This window comes from Echiichthys vipera (assembly GCF_963691815.1).
Source record: "Echiichthys vipera genome assembly, chromosome: X".
NCBI classification, from domain to species: domain Eukaryota; kingdom Metazoa; phylum Chordata; class Actinopteri; order Perciformes; family Trachinidae; genus Echiichthys; species Echiichthys vipera.
This window is the reverse complement of record NC_139825.1, coordinates 24,864,216-24,884,587: the sequence shown is the minus strand read 5'-3', so window position 1 is coordinate 24,884,587 and position 20,372 is coordinate 24,864,216. Positions and strand designations below refer to the sequence as shown.

The 20,372-nt window shown below is 37.8% G+C and overlaps 1 protein-coding gene across 4 annotated transcripts in view; it reads left to right on the top strand.

The window, feature by feature from the left end:
- Nucleotides 1-19,278, top strand: part of LOC310966105 (calcium-dependent secretion activator 1-like) — a 63,737-nt gene extending 44,459 nt beyond the window's left edge. For 3 of the 4 annotated variants that reach the window (XM_083939918.1, XM_083939917.1, XM_083939916.1), the window contains 11 exons: nucleotides 3,458-3,564; nucleotides 7,517-7,673; nucleotides 7,765-7,906; nucleotides 10,023-10,178; nucleotides 10,299-10,446; nucleotides 10,576-10,650; nucleotides 11,045-11,128; nucleotides 11,524-11,556; nucleotides 11,720-11,827; nucleotides 18,041-18,145; nucleotides 18,789-19,278. In XM_083939918.1, the coding sequence (XP_083796044.1) occupies nucleotides 3,458-3,564; nucleotides 7,517-7,673; nucleotides 7,765-7,906; nucleotides 10,023-10,178; nucleotides 10,299-10,446; nucleotides 10,576-10,650; nucleotides 11,045-11,128; nucleotides 11,524-11,556; nucleotides 11,720-11,827; nucleotides 18,041-18,145; nucleotides 18,789-18,965 (1,292 nt within the window). In that variant the 3' untranslated portion in view covers nucleotides 18,966-19,278. Of the gene's footprint in view, nucleotides 1-3,457; nucleotides 3,565-7,516; nucleotides 7,674-7,764; nucleotides 7,907-8,659; nucleotides 8,822-10,022; nucleotides 10,179-10,298; nucleotides 10,447-10,575; nucleotides 10,651-11,044; nucleotides 11,129-11,523; nucleotides 11,557-11,719; nucleotides 11,828-18,040; nucleotides 18,146-18,788 lie in introns of all 4 variants that reach the window. The other variant, XM_083939915.1, reaches the window with a different exon arrangement.
- The last annotated feature ends 1,094 nt before the right edge of the window (nucleotides 19,279-20,372 follow it).

Sequence of the window (20,372 nt, the reverse complement as noted above, 5' to 3'; positions counted from 1 at the left end):
ACATGAATGAGCAGTCTGGTCTGTAAGCTACTTTCTTTTGGTTGGATGCCCATTCCTTTGACTTGAATGCATTTTTACATTGCTTACATTGTTATCTCCTCCAGTCATTTGGTCTGATCATGTGTCAATGGTGTGCTGTGCCGAACAGGTAGGCTTTTCTTTCACCGCGACACCACAGGTAGTGAAGGAGCATGTGTCGACAGAGCTATTGTATGGGAAGAACAGGTCAGGGTGTATAAGGTGTATGGATTTAACAGCTCCTGTTTGTGTACAAGTCACTCACTGGTGTCCTGTCTATGATCCCTGCAGCTGTTTGTGTGTCTTACTTGTTTACGACAGTCTGAGCTTTGTCTGTTTGTTAACAAACATCTTATCACTTTTTTTATTTCCAATATTCCACAGGCTAATATATCAGCATTTCTGTTTTTATTGTATGTTTGTGACGTTTGTCAGTTGCCTAGAAACCTCACTCCCTGGAGCTGAAATCGTCCCAGCAGATTCTTTGAAAGAGTCACATGGTGATGAATAACAACTCTGAGCCCCCCCACCCACCCTTCCCTGTGACATGATAATAACCCTCGAACCTTGCTAATTCTAAACATCTCCTCTTTATCTCTTCTCTCCTTTTTCTCGCTGAAGTTGAGAAAGGTCAAAAGGATCAAAAGGATCCAGGTGAAGCCATGTTTAGCTTGTGGTTAAGCCACGGTGCACACGTACATGCACATACACACATACCTAACCCCTTAACCCTCCACACGTGTTTTTTTGTGAATAGAAACAGAACATATGCATGTATGCACATAATTTACCTGTAGCACATCATACACCCTTGTAATATACACACTCATTGAAGTTCTCAAATGTCTTGGCATGTTTTAAGCATCTCTTTTTAAAAGTACATTCTTGGAGATTGTATTACTTTATAGTATCAATTCAGGTTTGGCTCAATATTGTTAAATTTATTCTGGAAGTTTTTTTCCATTTTGTTCAGCTTGTATTCACAGAACAGTTATGTGGTTATGTGGTCACATGTGGCTGAAAAATACATTTAACCAACATTTTTGCATAAAGAATTATACAGTAATACAATCTCTTACATGTCAGAATAAGTCACATATTTACCAACATGTTAAAGTAAAAAGGGAAAAGAAGGGCATAAGCAACATTTTAATGTAACCCTCATCATCAACTGGAACACATATTATCAAACATTTCCACTTAAGATCATACTTTTGACAATGGGATTGTACACAGGTACACAGGTTTTCTTAATGCCATATATTGCCTAAAATGTTCACACATTTAAATCATCATAGTACTACTTCTTTTAATATCAGTCACTTAAAAAGGGTCAATTTAACCATATTCCAAAAGTGCCTAGTCATGCAGATAGTTATTAAAGTTTTTTATTTCAAATTACATTTCAACTGCAATTTAACTTTATTGTCCCGTAGGGGAAATCTGTCATGCAGTCAGGTGAAACAAAGGACACAGCACAAGCATAAATTACATAAAATAGCGCATAATTAAACTAAAGAAAATACATAAAAATGAAAATAAATCAAATAATTAACCCATGAAACAAGCCCGTCGAAAACATTTCACATCAGGAGACAGCAAGACATAAAACCTGGACTAAATCCAACCATCCTCATCCATTCAACAAATTATTTTCAGCTGGTTTCAGATATTTGCCACCGATACTTTCACCACCCCCAAAACAATCTGCATGGCCAAATACCACCAAGGATATGTTTAAAAGAACTGACCTTTTTATATTCCACAGTAGCCAGACACATTGGATATTGGTGTTTTGTGTTTGAACAATGCCAAGAAATATATGACATACAAAATACATATTACAAGCTTCTTACTGAAATGCATTCACGGTGCTGATGAAGCCACAAAGGTTATTTTTTTAGATCTGCTCGCAAGGCATTATGAAAACAGAATATATAGTTACTGTAATAAAAATCCATGTGATCCATCCATTAGTGTCGATTAAATGTACCTTAAGACAACGACTCAATATTATCTTGGCTATTTAGATATCTAATTTCCCGCAAGAGCATAAGATTAGGCTTTCTTTCTGCTATTTTACAACCAGGACCTAAAAAAAGATCTGTGTTTCCATTTGGCTTGAGTACAAATTCCACTCCTCAGTAAAGTAAGAGTGAAAGCAACACAAGAAACCCCTCCCCCACCCCCTTTCGAACCTATAGTGGAAATACACTATTGTTTTATGCAGAGTTACATATATATGTGCTTTTAATTTGTGTAGCCATTCAGTTCTATGTTCAAATTATACACATATCATTCCACATATTCGTACTGTGAATAATCCCATTCTGTGACATTTAATTGTTTTATCAGATCATTCTGTCAGCAAAGGTATAAGCAAATGATTTGGAGCTTTTGCAAATAATAGTCCAACGTTGATAAATGAAAGAGGGGCAAAGCAGTTTTTAGTGCACAGAACTTTAGTTGATAGCAAATCCAACACCATCACACTGTAAAATATTCCTTAAATATTTTAAAACACAACAAATGATTGGTTATTAATGCATGAGATAATTAATGATTTATAAGTAATAAACTCTCTGAGTATCTAATGAACCAAACACATGATTTTTGCTGTGGTTTTATTAGACCTTTGATTTTAAGGTCACAATTTGATTCAATTTTTGATTAAAACGTTTTTTCCAGCACTGACTAAGATCTTCACCTTGATTTTTAAAGACTAACAGATTGTTCATTTTATATCATGACAAATGTCATTTACATTTTCAAATTCTTCTTTTAAAGCTACATAGTAGTTAGTGTGGTATAAACTCTATCGTTTTTCAGAATGTATCATACTCACGTCATATGGTCAAATTTAAATAATTTATTTATATGGAGGAAATCACAGATCCTGCTTTTGATTTCGATAATTGAAACTGAAACCTTAGTTTGATTGAGTGAATTTTTTTAAATTCCCCTCTTCAAGTAGTGAGTACAAATCAGTTAAATGCTTGATTCTATTCATTAATACAAAACCTATTAAGCAATGGATTATTTTTACAGTGTGTGTTTATTAAGTTTTTTTTCACCATGCCATGCAACAGTTCCTTATAATGATGGCTTATTTAGTACCGCTTCACTATATGCATGTTTTTTGATGTCACATTGCACCTCCATCTCAACGCCACTATTACTGTGCCTGAAACTATTCTAACATAAGTCTGATTATCCTACAAACACATTAGATATGTTGCTTTATGTCATGCAGCCCAAAATGCATGTTATTAGAGTATGGTAGATAAACATCACGGCATAAGCACAGTGTTTATACCTTTATTAAAACGGTCACAATTCTAGACAGGAAAAATCATCTGAATAGTCAAAAAAATCCCCCTGGAATCCTTCGCTGTGCTTGACTAACCACTCATCCCTCATCCTCATCCTTTTGTCTCAGAGAACGTAGGCCGCTTAGTCACGCCTGCCAAAAAGCTGGAGGAAACAATTCGCCTGGCGGAGTTAGTCATAGAGGTCCTCCAGCAGAACCAGGAACACCATGCGGAGGTGAGTGAGAACCCTCTCCTCCTCTCCCCCTCAAAACACTTTCCCTCTATACTCTCACTCTTATCTCACTCCGCCCCTCAGCAAGGAGTTAGTCTTCTTATCAGCCTTCTATAAATAAAGCTGCTTTGATCTACGGGTAACTAAAAAAAACACCCTTTCAAAGATGAATTTAATTTAGGAGAGCTCTAATTGGTGTTCAACAGACCATGGCTACATGGAATCAGAGCTCAGTGTTTGAGCAGAGACTGTAAATTGGACATAAAATGATAATGTGTGCAGTTCTTTCCTGTGATCACAGCTCATACCTCAGTGTGGCAATGTTACATAAGCCGTTGAAAGCGTTGAAAAAAATGGTAATGTATTATAGATAGTCTAGTATAAACAGAAGGCGAGGAAGGTAAACACAATTTAAGACAGAAATACAGGACAATACACAATACTCATGACCTCTGTGTTCTCTCAATATTGTAAAGTTTTTGGACACAATGTGAAGACAAAATAGCTAGTGGTGGAATAATTACTTGAATATTTTACTTAAATAAAAGTACCTATACAACAAAGTAGTAATACACCCTTAAAAGTCAATCATTCAAAATCCTACTTAGGTAGAATTTATTTTCATCTGAAAGAAAAATTAGTGATTTATCATTATTATTATAATTATTATAATTATTATAATTATTATTATTATTATTATTATTATTATTATTGTTATTTATCAATGAGAAAGAAAGATAAATGGGTTAGTAAAGGAGTTTGTCATACAAATTACTATTCTTTTTTTGATTTTATTATAGGAGTTATTTTGCAAAAACATATCCAGGTTTAAAATAAATAAACCAATACTAGTTTGATTAATATTCTGTTGCGTGCACAATAGAAAATAAAAATAAATAAAACATTTGTTTACTAAAACTGCTTATCTCAGCTAACATAAGGCGAAGGCAAGGTACACCCATTCAATCACAGGGCTTACACATAACACCTGCACGTCTTTGGACTGTAGGAGGAATCTCGAAACCCAGAGAAAACTCACATTGACATGCAAACTTCACACAGAAGAGCCCCAGCAGAACCTCTTTCTGTGAGGAAACAGAGCTAACCACTGCAGAACTAAAAAATAAAAATCAAAAACAAAACCTGAATCTGAAGATTAAAAAAAAGAGAGAGCTCTAAATAAAATTGAGGTAACTGTGTCTGTAAATGAACCTATAATTTATTATTTTACTCTTTTTTTGTGAAATATTGGATTCTTGTATCTTTTCACTGCCTTATACAGTTGAAATCACCTGAGAGGTTTAGAGGGGAAGTTCAACAACATCTAAAACACATTCAAGGGTTTACAAGCAAGGGAAGATTGGAAAGAACTAGTTATATCAATACATTATGTTTTAGAAGCTTCATATCATATGTGTTATGTATGTAAAACCTTAATCTAAGAAGTAACTGTAGCAGCTAGATAAAAAAAATTCAATATTCCCCGCTGAAACTAAATAGAGTAGTATGGAGTGGCATTTCCACCATTAAACATAGTTCTTTCATTGCACATGGTTTGCTGCTGTAAACATTGAGCTGGTAGGAAATCATGATCAGCATGTGCATTTGTGTAGCTCTGAAGGTGATCCAATGTGATCTTAGAATATACAGATAAAGCAGATTTATTGTATCTCTCTGAATATGCTTGACAGGCGGCAGTCACAAGTTCTGGAGATCAATCGGTACAGTATTTTTATTTCTTTTTCCTATTCAGTCCCCCATCACGACCCCCTGTATGGCATGTGCGCCACTATGGCAAGATGCACCTTTCTAGGCAAAGAATGATCTCATAGATACTGTAGCAGTGGGTGGGTTTTTAGCATAGAAGTGAGAGCAAACGTTCAACAAAAATTAAAAGGCACTGTAGCTTGCAAAACATAATTGTGATCATGAAGCATGTTCATTGGGCCATAAAGAGGTTTCCTTTCTCTCCAAGCATGCTGAACCAGTAAATTTCCCAAAGTATGCTCCATGTGAACCTTTTGAAGTTTGATCCACCATAAACATTTGTTTCCCCTCCATCCAACAATTAATTTCACAGTCCGCACTTGTTCAAGCATTACTTCCCCCAGCTTCTCCTCTTTCATCCCTTTATGCTGTCTACTCTTAGTTTAAAAAAACCTTTTTAAGAGAAATGCCTCAAAAATATTTTATTGTTCTGTACATCCTTCTGTGTTCTCACTGTCATATGATTGATGACTGTCCAAGCAGGGAAAAGAGGTATGTAGTAAACTTGAATGAGAAACCCCCATAATGCTCTGTGCATGTCAGTAGATGATGCCACCTCTCCTTCCCCCTCGGCATCAGTATACTCCTTCGGGATTGATCCCTTGACATGGTTGCATTGTTACAGCACTTTAGTCTGTCTGGCTGAACACTGGGTCTGCCCTCGAGCTTTCAGGGTCCTGTATGTGTCCCTTATCCTCTGTCAAAGGTTAGAGGCCACTCCGCCTAGTGACCTTTGATCGATTACACCTCCCTCACCTGCTGGAAACACTTACGGTGCTCCCCTTTAATCCCACCCTTGTCCGCAATGAGAGTATCTCTCCCTGAATGTGATGGAGAGGAGCTTTGTTTGCTGATTGTTCCCTTAACACTAGAACTTTCAAGTGTTTTTTAAATGTTGGGAGTGGGCAGGTAAGTAGACAGGTAAGTCCGGTTTAACTGTCATTGTGATGGTGAAGCCAAATGGGAAAATAACGATAATGATTTCTGATAAAAAAGGTATAATTTAGAAAGATTGAATTTGGCAACATGTTAGTCTGAATGAGAAGCAAATCAGCCAAGCCAAGACTGCCAGCAAAGCAACTACTGTACTCCTGTACAAGAAAATCCTGACTGTGCTAGAAAACTTACTTAACTAATTGGATCGGACGCACTCCAACACAAGAGATGCTGTGTGCTGCAGTCTTTGGTGTGCTTAGTCGAAGATGTGCATGAGTCACATTTGCATCTAGCTGGCTATGGGTTTGCCACTGATGCGAATGGTGGACCCCTTCATCTCTTAGCTTGAGAGGAAAGCATGCAGGGAGCTCCACATTTGCATGAGAAAAGCACATTTCCCTTAAATCTACACTGGAGATCAAAATTAGAGAACAGATATAAATACTTGATTTTATTCTAAAATACTGTCTTTTTTTATAGTTGAGAATTTGATAGAATATCCGCTGTGGCTATACCACTGCTGTACTAGCATGTTTTTTATGACCAAGGCACACAACAAAAAGCAGTGAGCAAAATTAGAGAACAGTAACCATTGTGTCAGAAGAGAAGATTTAAACAATGTTTTCTTCGGGCTATAAGATTAAAAAATGAATAGTAAGTGTAGAGGCCACAGCTTTGAATGACTTCAGCACATCTGTGCCCACAGGACATCACTAGTTTTTCTCACTACTCTGGTTTGATCTATGTACGTTCTTCTTCAGTCTCTTCCACAGTTCAGTAACTGTAGTGGGTTTCTTAGACATTACTTTGCCGCTAAGGATTTTCCAGAGATTCTCTTTGGGGTTTTAAATCTGGACTATTTTAAAAAAACATGCTAGTGATGTCCTGTGGGTGCAGATGTGCACAAGTCATTCAAAGCGAGGGTTTCTACACTTCCTAGTAATTTAAAAAACATGCTAGTACAGCAGTGGTATAGCCACAGCAGATATTCTATCAAATTCTGAACAATAAAAAAACAATATTTCAGAATAAATCAAGTATTAATTAATCAATTAATTCATTTTAATCTCCAGTGTATATTAACATAAATCGAGCACACACAAATCAAGTGGTATTTCCTTTTTAAAACCTGATGAGCTCCAGTTGTGTGTATTATTCCCCATTTCCTTGTTTTTCTTCCTTGCGTCATCTCATCATCTCTTAACCAGAGCCCCTGTTCACCTGTTTGCGCTCCCTCCTGCTGTGTCTCTAGGCGTTCGCATGGTGGACAGACCTCATGGTAGAGCATGCAGAAAATTTCCTGGCTCTCTATGCCATCGACATGGATGCCGCTCTGGAGATCCAGTCCCCCGAGAGCTGGGACAGCTTCCCCCTCTTCCAGCTGCTCAACGACTTCCTCCGGGCAGACTGTAAGTTCCCTGCATTTATTTACTAGACACTTGAGGTATTTTTATGCTCAAAAAAGGACACTAATATATTTCTGCACCTTGTTTTAAACAGATCATCTGTGCAATGGAAAGTTCCATAAACACCTCCAGGATCTGTATGCTCCTCTGGTGGTTAGATATGTGGATCTCATGGAATCCTCCATAGCACAGTCTATTCACAAGGGCTTTGACCGAGAGTCCTGGGAGCCTGTAAAGTAAGGAGCCTCCGTCTTTAAAGCTAGGCTGTAGGATGGTTGGAGATGCAATGCTTTCATATTCAGGTGACGGACTGACTACGTGGAAGCTTAGAAATCTGGGAGCGTGGCTGTAATGTTCGCCCAGGCTTCCCGTAGGTTCACTTTTAAAGAATGAACCAAGAGTGGAATGAATAACCTATTTTTCCTCTGAAAGAAATGGGTTGTTTATTCTGAAAATAGTTTTTGACTAATCTACGTGTCTTAACAATTTCTCCCCGGCACATTGGAGTCAGGGCAATGCCTAATATCTCTGTTGTTTTGTGTTGTGAACTAACCTTCATAATGTGTGCTTTGACATGTTGCCAGAAACAAAAGGCCTCCAACCTGTTATGTTGCTGTTATGATTTATTTGTTGTGGCATTCACACTTTTGCATTTTTTTTATGGCAACGAGTAAGATTTATTAAGGGAAAGGTTTTTTTTTCTTGCTCTTTATTTGTGTTTATTCTTTTAAGTAAGTTAAGTTGCTTCTCCTTCTCACTACATTTAATACAGTATATGTGTGCATCATGAGCCCCGTTTACTCTTGAGGTCTTTGTGTAATGTGCGTCTGATGATTACTGTTGGTCTTCTTTGTTTGTGTAACTGTACCTTACTGTCTTCGCCTAATTTCAGATTTACGTTACTTTTATGATGAGTGTTACATGGCTTTCTGCAGCTCTCACATCACTGTTATGGATTCTTTTTTTCTTTTTGTCTGTCTTTTCTGCAGGAGTTTAACAAGTAATCTGCCCAATGTGAATCTGCCAAATGTGAACCTTCAAATTCCCAAAGTACCAAATCTGCCAGTGCCAGTAGCAGGACTATCAGTTAACCTTCCACAAATGCCTAGCTTTTCTACCCCGTCATGGATGGCTGCTATATATGACTCTGAGTGTGTATTCAACTAGTTTACTTTAGAAATATTAAGTAAGCAGATACTGCCTTGGTATGAAGATGCCCTAAGTCAAAGATCATTCAAAAATGTAACACATTTTTTTAAGTACAGAAACATATCCTCCGTATGACTCTCTATGACTGGAGAAGTAATACAAGTAACAGAATACCAAAATTTAAATTTCCTTATTTCATTCTCTCTCTTGTGTGAATACACCATGATTATGTCCATGTTCATGCCAATGGCAATCTGAGAGGTGTTAGAGTAGATGGGGTTCTGCTTTCTAAAATGAGAAAAGCTCTCGTGTCTCAACATGCATGCTGTTGAGCTGAGGTGTGGAGATACAGGCCAAAACAAAATATATATTGATATCATATACTGCTCCGAAGCTATTTGGAAACATTTGCAAGTCAAGATTTCCAAGAGATGTATTTCCCCAGAGTTGTTGTTTTTAGTGCACTGTAGATTGTAAATGGCCTTAGATTCATCTCTGACCTTGACGATCTGCTAGAAGTCTGATTGGGAGGGAAGATAATGGGTTTGGATTGGAGACGATAGAGCAGAAGGGCTCAGCAGGTGGTGTTCAGACCTGGCCCTCTCTGATTATCACCTCCCTTTCCGACTCCACATCTTTCCTGCAGCACTTCTCCAGTGAGCTCTGCTCAGGCTGCCCTTAAAGGCCTGCATGGTTTGTTTAGTAATACTTCCAGGAACCCCACCAGCCTGGGGACATGGATGTTGAGAGAGGGCCTGTGATGAATCAATTTGGAGATTTTCTGTGGAAACAGACTTGGCCTATAAATGATATTTTTACATGCCCTCCCTCACTTGTCCATTCCCTACTCCTTTGTCTTGACACAGTGTGATTAGCTGCTGTATCTGCAGTAACTTTAGCTGCATGTGGCCACTTCACATCCCAGTCAATAATCATACTCTACAGCATGGTTATTGAGTTGTTACAGTAAACCCTGCCCGCTCATTTTCACCCATACACTGACTGTCCAGAAACACCATGAATTGAGAGATATTTGGACAAACTAGTCAGTGTATGGTCGGAGTATGATTTGACTGTGTTTAGGTGTGGAGGAACAGCATCCTTCTCTGCACCTGCCACAAATTTTCACCCAACCCCCACCCCTCCTTTTAGAAGGGTGACCTTTATCTTTTGACCTGTGTGTGTGTTTTGCGTCAATGACAGTAACGGCTCCGGGACGTCAGAGGACCTTTTCTGGAAGCTGGACGCTCTCCAGACTTTCATCAGGGACCTGCACTGGCCTGAGGACGAGTTTGCCAAACACCTCGAGAGTCGCATCCAGCTCATGTCGAGCAACATGATCGAGAACTGCGTCAAGCGGTGCGTTCGTGTGTCTGTGCACGACAAGAAGAGGGCTGACAGAAACAGAATTACTAAATGTTGAGAATGAACTTTATGATTTATTTCCAAGTGCGAATAAATATTTCACTTTCATTGCAGCACTAGGATGGCATTTGAGTCCAAGCTGACAAAGAGCAGCAAGTCGACAGATTTTCGCATTTCTCCAACATTATGCACCATGTTCAACGTGATGGTGGATGCCAAGGACCAATCAGCTAAATTGTGTGCAATGGAAATGGGCCAAGAGGTAAAAACTTGGGACAGTGGCTGCATAATGACAGTTAGTTAATACAGTTAGTTTTATATTTGCAAAAAGAAAATGATCTGTTAAATTGTATTTAAACTTCTCCCATTTTTTTTTTTTTTTTTTTTGCAGAAACAGTACCACACCCAAATAGACGAACTGATTGAGGAAAGTGTGAAAGACATGATCCAGTTTCTGGTTGCAAAGGTGCGACTGAAAAAATAAATACCATCTATTATAGGATTCGTAATTACAAGTTAGGAGTATTACAGATGGCAGTGATAGACGGTCTGCCACTTTGGTAAATACTGAAGTATCTCCACAATTATTTGATGGATTGAAATTTGAAATTGAAATTTTGTCACTATCCCGAGAGCATCCTAATGATATTGGTGATCCTGTGAATTTTGATATAGTGAAACCCTGAGGTTTTTACTTATTCTGTGAGACATCTCAACATATTATTATCATCTTCTATACATCTTCTATACCAGCTTAACATCAGCATGTTTGCAAACTGACGTTAGCATTGCTGCTAGCATAGCTGTAGACTCTTAGCCTTCGTAAATTGATTAATCTTGTCCTTCCTCCATTTTCTCAGTTTGTTGCCATTCTGGAAGGCGTGTTGGCAAAAATTTCCAGATATGATGAAGGAACTCTCTTCTCTTCATTCCTCTCATTCACGGTGAGATGATGCTTCTCTTTATACAGTCCCTCACTGCCTCATTGACCTAAATGGGCTGATTCAGTAATATTTAGGGCTGGTTATCATCATATCAATTGACCAAAATATGTCCTTCAAGCATTATAGTACTTAAAGCTAGCATAAAATGCATCCTCAGATTTGTACTGTTCTGTTCTTTTTGATGAATCAGAAAGTTCTCATTTTATTTAAATTCTCGACTGTATTTTACTTTTACAAAAAATATTTGTATAAAAACATGTAAATATCTGTTAGCTATTGAAAAAATATTGTTTTGGAATCAAAATTTGGCTATAATATATGCACTAGTATTGAAAAATTAAAATGTACTTTTATAAACTCTCCGCCTGTGTTTTACATTTTTCCTCTGATTTCAGGTGAAAGCTGCCTCTAAATATGTGGACGTACCTGTAAGTGCAATAACAATCTACCTCCGTGTGTGCTCATGAGCTTGTGTGTATGTGAGCTGATACAGTTGGACAAGCTACTTTTTGTTTTAATCATCAATCATCGTGTTTATTTTCTGCTTATGCCTCTCATGAGCTCCGACCCTGTTCTGTTTTTGTTTTACAGAAACCTGGAATGGACGTGGCTGATGGCTACGTGACCTTTGTGCGCCACTCTCAGGATATGCTTCGTGATAAGGTCAATGAGGAGGTGTATATAGAAAGGTTATTTGATGTAAGTAAGATGCCGTCTCCTCTCAACAAGGGAGGGGCCTTCCAAAATGTGGCAAAACAACAGGGCAGAGAGGGATAAGTCTCATTTTGAGAGCAGGAAATGTATTTCAGCCTGGCAGAAGAGGCTTTTCTAAACCTCTTTCCCTCTTGACCTTTCTCTTTCTTTCTGTCTCTCTTTTCTCTGAACCTTAGCTGCTGCCCTCTGCATTCTGGTGTGCATTGCCACGGTGCTTTTGGGCCTTTGTGTATTAAAAAAAGGAAACTTTTATTTACAAAGAGTCCATAAAAGCAAAACAGGATTATCTGAAGCAGTGCTCTCTGGAAAGAACAGAACTGTCCATAGTGATCACATGCCAACACACCAACTTATATTTTTTTGTAGCCCACCACTGTGCTTCCAGATACTTTCCACATAAAGCATGCCAGCCTCCTAAATAAATGACACGCACTCTCAGCCTCAGTCCACAGTGCTGGGTGAAGGATGCACTGCTGGATGGGCCAGGGTGACATAATGATGTCAAACTCTGAGGCTGACATGTCGTATACCCTTGGTCTGTTAGAGCAGTGGTTCCCAACCTGAGGGTCAAGACCCTACTAAAGGGTCGCAAGATAAATCTACAGCACAGGAAAAGAAGAAGCCTGTTGCACCAGTTTTAGTATAAAGTCAACAATAAGTGTATCCTCTGATTAACACATCACAACACAATCAGTAAGAAAAAAACAAACAGTAATATATATATATAAAAAGTAATAATAAAAGAGTACAATAAACAAACTGCAGCCGCAGATCTTTTAACAGATAAAAATTAAACAAACTTCAACAATAAAACGAAGCTCAGTGTGTGAACTCAAGTCCAGCCCAAACCCAAAACCTTTTTTAGAAATTATGCAGATTCCGTTTTTGTCATGATATGCAATAAAACATGTATCTTTATTGATAACACAACAATAATTTATCATTTTTTCCCTTACAAGAGAATGTCTGTATCACATTTGATCTAGTTTTATGTATTGTTTGATTATTTAGTGTTATTCTCACCACTTTTATAACTGTATGGTCAATGTGTTATATTGTGCATAAAAGGCCAGACATCACTAACTAAAAAAAACCCTAAATAATATAATAATTACATGAACAAAAATCTCCTCCAAGGCAGAAACCTTTCCTCTGATTCTTCCACCATTAGTGTCACCAGTTAATAATGAACGACTCACACCTGCTAAGGGAAGGTGTAATTTTTCGCAAAGTTCTATCTTTAGAGCTGATTAATTGATAATTGGCATCTATTTTGACAAATAATCATAGTGCGGAAATGTAATTTATCAAGTACAAAAGTACCTAATATTATCATGCTCTAACTTCTCATCTGGAACAATTTGCTGCTCCTTCTGGTGCAACAGCCTGCAAGACTTAATTTGAGAGGGAGACATCACTCTAGCTGAACAGCTCACAGTCCATAGGAATATGCACTCTTTGTAATGGGAGGTTATAAGTCTGCATGACATGGCTATAAAAGGTTGGGAACCAGTGTGTTGGAGGGTGAAGAGAGCACTGTCTTACAAAAACATAATCCTAACAGGATACATTGACAGTAATGTGTCCTCCATGTGTGATTCGAACGACACATAATGCTGTGATGTGTGTGCTTCATGTCATTCAGAAACTGTTTGTACAGACCTGTGTTTCTACAGGTGTGTGACGGCTTTGTGTGTTTGACAGATTCTCAGTTCTGTGAGGCAGTGATGTGTAGTTTTTATGTCTGAGAGAAACTCAGAAGTCTCCCTTTGGTTTGAAATGTTTGTGTTTGGTTGTAGAAGCGGGAGTCTTGTGCCAGATAAATATGATTTTTGTTGTTGTTTTGGAGTGAAGAGTGATGCTGTTGTGAAGTGGGTCTGCTTTTGTCTTTGAGGTCTACACTAGCTCCCCTCGTCTACGTCTGTGTTGTCAGTTTTTCTAGTGTGGAGTTTTTTCCCTCTTGTCCTCTGTGTGGCCCCCGAAGTGCACCAAAATCCTACTCAACACCGTCATGTTAAATTCTTCTGAAGATTTCTTAAGCTGTGAATGTTTCCCTTTTAAGCATTTTAATCTTTACTTGCGTTCCAGGATGTCTATGTTTTTCTCTTTCATTTGAATGCATTTCCATCCATCCATTTGCATGCATGTGACAAACAATTCCTCAATGTTGCATAGGCTCTACTTGATCTCTCTTTCTTCCACTAATTAATTTCAATACTTTTTATCTCTTTTCTGATTAACACCATTCCTGCTGCCTCCTCTATTCAAAAAGTGGCACTTATCTCTAGTGTTGCGTTGCGTTGTTTTATCACATTATGTTGGTTGGCATGATTTTAGAGTCAAATAATCTTCCTGTGTACATCTTCTAGCATGACCCTCCTCCTCAGAGTTCTGCCTCATTTGCACATAGAACAGTCTTCCTTAGCACGTACTCTGCCACCCACCCACCTGCGAGGTCTGCATGCACTGCACGCTCAACTCGACTGTGAAGTGGACAGGCATCTGCATATCCGGCCTCAAGTTCAAACTTTTCAACCATACACCCTAATCTTAATTTTAAAGAAAACTCGACTCAAAATGAAACCTCAACAGCCAAACTAATCCTCACACTTTTAATTCGGGCCGAGGAAACCCATTCTGCGTTCCTGCCTACTCACATGTTTAAAGTTGACTTCTTTTTCTTGAATTTGGAGGTGTGACAACTGTTTCTTTTAGACTTGGGTGCTGTTCTCTTGTAACTTTAAACAGTCTGGGAAACTGCCACCCAAAGCAATGCAGAGAAAAGGTACAAGAAAATAGCACCATTGCTCCCTGCCTGCTAACCATTTACTCACTCTCATTCTATTTTTCTTTTGCTACTGAACTTGTGTCAAAACTATAATTTCAATCCCCTATACAGTAGTAGTTTTCTATCTTTAGTGTCAGGTATTTAAACTCAGCTCTGCATTTAGACTTTGATAAATTATAAATAAAGGCTAAGTATTTGCCTTAAATTATTGATGGGCCATGCAGCTTTTATAAAACATTGACTCTGAGAATACTTTTTAGTATTTCAATGGGTATTTATTTATTTATTCTTCAAGTAACAGTAGTATCACTGCTCTGAGTATTTACTCTAAAATTGCTCTTTCAGCTACACATACAGTTTGTGTGTGGATGTCACAATGTGTGCATGTGTGTGTGTGTGTGTGTGCATGTGTGTGTGTGTGTGTGTGTGTGTGTGTGTGTGTGTGTGTGTGTGTGTGTGTGTGTGTGTGTGTGTGTGTGTGTGTGTGTGTGTGTGTGTGTGTGTGTGTGTTTGTGTGTGTGTGTGTGTGTGTGTGTTAGGGCAACATTTGCTGAAACAAACAGGCCCAAATTCAATAAAATCTCAACGTATTTAGTTAGCTTAAAGTTGTCATGGTGAAATTGTAATTTGACCATTTTTTATGTCCAATTCTTATCTATCTCAGTGAATAACTAATACATGAGTATAGATAGGTCTGACTGTGTTCAATCTATTTAAAGGCCTTGAAAACCAGTTTCCAAAAGTTTCTCACTATGAGTGACACAAGCCTACCTTAAAGAAACAGTTCAACATTTTGGGAAATACCACTTATTTGCTTTCTTGTCAAGAGTTGGATGAGAAGACTGATACCTTTCTCATGTCTCTGCTCAATGTGAAGCTTGAACCAGGACACAGTTAGCAGCTTAGCATAAATACTGGAAACAGCTTGCCTTACGCTGTCCAATGGTAACTAAATCCGCCTTCAAGCACCCTTAAAGCTCGCTAAATTAACACATTATATCTTGTTTCTTTAATTTGTACAAACACTGATGCATAAGAAACAGAGCCAGGCTAGCTGTTTCCTCCCTTTGCAGTCTTTATGCTAAGCTAAGCTAACCAACTAATGGCTGTAGCTTTGTACTGAGCATGGTATTGATCTCTTCATTTTAAACCCCAAGCAAGAAAGTGAATATGTGTATCTCTGGCAAAGTTTTATTTTGTTTTGGTCAAATATTTCTTTCAGTTTGAATACCCATACAGTCCAGATGAAGCAACTTAGCTCAATTTCTGAGTGTTAAATTCTTCATAAAAAAATCACAAGGATGTGTTTTTTCCAATCTTTAACAAAGTTAAAGGGAAATATTTTTTTGAAACCAGCTGATGAAAAAAAAAACAGTTTAAAGAGCGCTCAACTCTTTTAACCTGCATTGATTACTGATTCTGACTAAGCTTGGATGATGTTACAAGATTATCTTTCAAAAAGACGTTGGTTGACTACGATGATAGTCTTCATATGTCTACGATAACTGTTATGAATTCTATGCTAAATTCAATCTCTCTCTTCAGTGTTTCCAATATCTTCCTGTGAGTCCATAAACGAGGCAAGCAGCAGAGTTGAGAGGGCTGTTATCTAAACTGCTAAAGACAGTGAAGTGAAGATAACGGGCTGACGGATTCTGTGTTTTATATGAGCTAGACCAGAGAATAATCCATCAAAATAGATTGGTGATGCTGTTTTGCCCTTGTTCACCGTGAAGTTTGTTGGAAGTTCTGTAACGTTATGTTCATGTAGACCTGGTGTGTTTTATGTGGAGTGAGCAGAGCACTCCACCACACTTTGTTAGTCAGTTGTTGGTAAAATTTTAAAAAATAATGCTATATCCACACACTCTTGTCACAGCATTGGAAAGAACATTCTTTCTTTAAACGAATGACAACTTTGTTCAATTAATTTTATGTAACCAGCGTAGCGTTAAGGCATGAAGGAATTACCAAGCTAGCTAACTCTGAGCTGTGCATGCATGATTTCATGCAACACCAGTTATTGTAGTTGTAGCAGCGGGGTGCACTTGCTAGTTGTGGTTATATAAACAGTAAATTCACCCACTCATTAGTAATGATCGGTTAACCCGCCACCGGCTCTTTCACCAGGTTCCCTTCGATAACCCAAGAATCATGGATCTTTAGTGACCATTCACTCAAGTCAGTTGAGTCTTAGTTGAGAAAATGCATCAAACACAAACATCTTGAAATGTTTACAACCCAACAACAACAAATAACTCTATATCAGGCTGCCAAATGTTATACAACCTGCAGCAATGAGTTAATTTGTATCATCAAACATCAACTGGGGGACTGAGTGAACCACAGTCAGTCTGAGATCCAGAACAGGATACATCCGGGTACATGGTGAAATGTGCAAGAGACAGTGAATCTATTGATTGACAGTCAGTCTGAGTCGCGGCTCATAAGAACCTGCTGCACCCGCAGAAATGACCAACACTTCCTCAAGTTACTAGCCCACCACTCATGTAACTGAATTAAAGCAATATTTGACTGTGCTTTGGGTAGAAGGCTACTTCAAAAATGTTTGAAATACATTCCTTAAATCCTCCAATTAATGTTAGGTTATTTGACCCTGTTCTGCGCTGAGATTGAATGAGCTACAGCTACTTGTATTCATTCTTTCATTAGACACGGTGAATTTGACTCAAGTGACTCGCACAACATATTGTTTATTGAATTAATATCAGTGAGCGATTAACCCAAATCCTTAAAATGATCCGGGTTGACCATCACTACTACTCACCATAACTATAAGTCGTAGGCAAAATGTAGGCCTAAGTTATCCTCATTCCATGCATCAACGTTTTGATTAAAATAACAAGCCAGTTGACTGATATATCACTTACTACTGTCACATAGTGGCCACTTGCAGGTATTGCAACATAAGCATCTCTAGGCCACTTGCAGGTATTGCAACATAAGCATCTCTAGGCCACTGATATTTATACCTATCTTCATCTCTCTTCAACTTTTTTATTTCATATATAGTTTTTCCTTAAATCAATATTTTCAGAAAGCGAATTTCAATATTGCCCAACCCTAATTCGGAATCACCACACGCAGGAATGCCGGTCTTGTGAAGTGGGATAGAGACATCATCCTTATTAACTGTATATACTGAACACAAACTGTAGGAAAGGAAAACACAAGAAAATGTAGCCTCAAATGTATTATAGAAGGTTTTATTGAAGTGATGCTTGAATACTCATATGAGGGTGCTTGAAAGTTAATGGATTTGTCATATACTGTAACTGTTTAGTTGTAGTTCTTTTTGTGTGTTATAAAGTTTAGTTTAATGTTAAGATGTCTTGAGTATGTGTGTGAGTGTGTGTTTTGCTGGAGAGTGTTGTGTTTATGTGTTTCAGCAATGGTACACTGCCACCATGAACCTGCTGGGGACCTGGCTCACTGAACGCATGGATCAGCAGCTCCACGTCTACCAACTAAAAATCCTCATCAGGATTACAAAGGTAAGGCAGGAAACACCTATCATATGGCAAGCCCTTTTATTATTTAATCACTAGGGCTGAACAGTACCGATTTAGTTTTCACTACTGGAAATGAAATTTTTTGATTAGTTAAAATACTAATTTAAGATATCTGTAGAACAATTTTTCAAATGTTGCAAATATAGTTTCACATATAAATTCAATTTCCAAAATAATTTACAGACATCTTTCATTTAATTATAGATAAGTATTTGTAAATAATTAATTAATAAGTGCATCCTTTTCACTAGTAAGAATAATGATTAACAAGTTTAATTTCACATGGGGGAAAGGGATTACAACTAGTGGAAATGTAATTTCACTTTTCAGATATCAACAATTGCATTTGTTGATATGTCTGTAATATCAACAAACCATTTCAGATATATGGGTGTCATATAATTTAAGTACCACAAAGCCATGCAAGTTAGAAATTAATTTCAGGTATCTTTAATTAGAATTGCATTCAATTCAAAATTACATCATGAATATGGAATTCTAACTAGTCAAAACAATTACTGCTGCTGATTAAATGTTAAAAAGGGCTTGGATACTGTGCATGTCAAGTTGATGGAACACCCAGAATTCTCCATGTTGTTCTGATGTAATGTCTGTCCTCCTGTAGAAAAAATACCGGGACTTTCGCCTGCAGGGGGTCCTCGACTCCACCCTCAATAGTAAGATGTATGACACGGTGCGCAACAGGCTGACCCTGGAGGAGGCCACAGCTTCAGTGAGGGAAGGAGGCATGCAGGGCATCTCCATGAAGGACAGCGACGAGGAGGACGAAGAGGACGACTAGAGCCTGTACACTGACACTCCAACCCTCGCCCCTGAATCTCCTCACCCCTACCCCCTTTCACACTTTTGACTTTAGCCTGGTTACCGATGCATGTACCAACTCAGATAGCCACTTTAGGACCTCTTTGTCAGCTCGAAATGCCTATGAAGGAACTATTAACTATAAAAAAAAAAATAGTACTTATACTGAGGAAAATCTAAATAAAAATGTTAAAAAATAACCATGAGTGGCAGTTTAGCTGTGTCATGATAAAGATAGCACCTATCTTTGAATCATTCATTTCTAAATTCATTTCTATGTGTTACTAAGCAATATGGAGAACCATTTGTTTGACAATGTTGAGTGAGATTAATAGGTGTGTCCCTGTCCAATGCAAACCTATATGGCGCTTCTTTGTCGTATTCTACATTCATTAATGGTACATTGTCGTGATGATGAGTGTGTGGACCCTTTTCTTTGTCTTGTCTGTTTTTAAGTGAATGCCAACTGCTTCAAAACTGAAAATAAACCTCTGTATTTGTTTACGGCTGTTACAGATACACTGTTGTCTACTCACTGTTATTAACATCAACAGTAAGTCCCGACCTGCATTTTTATCATGTGTCAATGCAATGTGATCTTATCTCGATTAGACACGGTTCAAGAGGAATCATAAACTTCAACAAGTGGGTATACTAGAGATGCAATATTCTCATAGCTCCATTTTGATAACTTGGGAGATTCTATTTTTATTTCAACATTAAAAGGCCTTGAAATAGGTTCTATTTTAATTGAGTTGCACTTTTACAGAGAAAAGGGCAAAAATATTTTTTTTTAATTAAAAAAAAGTTGGTCTGTCTTTGTTCTGTAATTGTAGAATGAGATGTCTGGCATTTGTTTGGGTCTCACTGTTGTTTTGTATATATTATATAAATATATATATAAATATAAAATGCTGTACATTGCATTCTGAGCCATCGCTGCATGCCTGTGGGTTCCTACCCTCCCCAAACGCTTTCTGTTTTCTGTGTGAATTAGCTGGTGGATTCATTCTTGCTTTTGCCTTATGAAAGCCAACAGTTGTAATATGCAAGAGCTGTGGCCTCTAAATAAAAATTACTGTACATGTGCATCTGATGTCATGTTTAATAACTGCATGTCCACTTGAGACACAATTATAGACAGTGAAGTGTACTTTAAATGTTGCTTTGGCAGTGATGGAAAGTAAATACATTTAAGTGGGGGAGACCAGGGACTATTGTAACATAGGGTCTTGAATTCTCCTGAATAGAAAATTTCTAGAGTGATTACACTCACTGCAAATGCTCTGCAAGATGTCTTCTTGATTACAAAAAAAGGAGCCACATTTGAAACTGCCAGAGAAAGTTACCAGCTATAGTGTTTGTTTGTTTTTTAGGTAAAGATGTT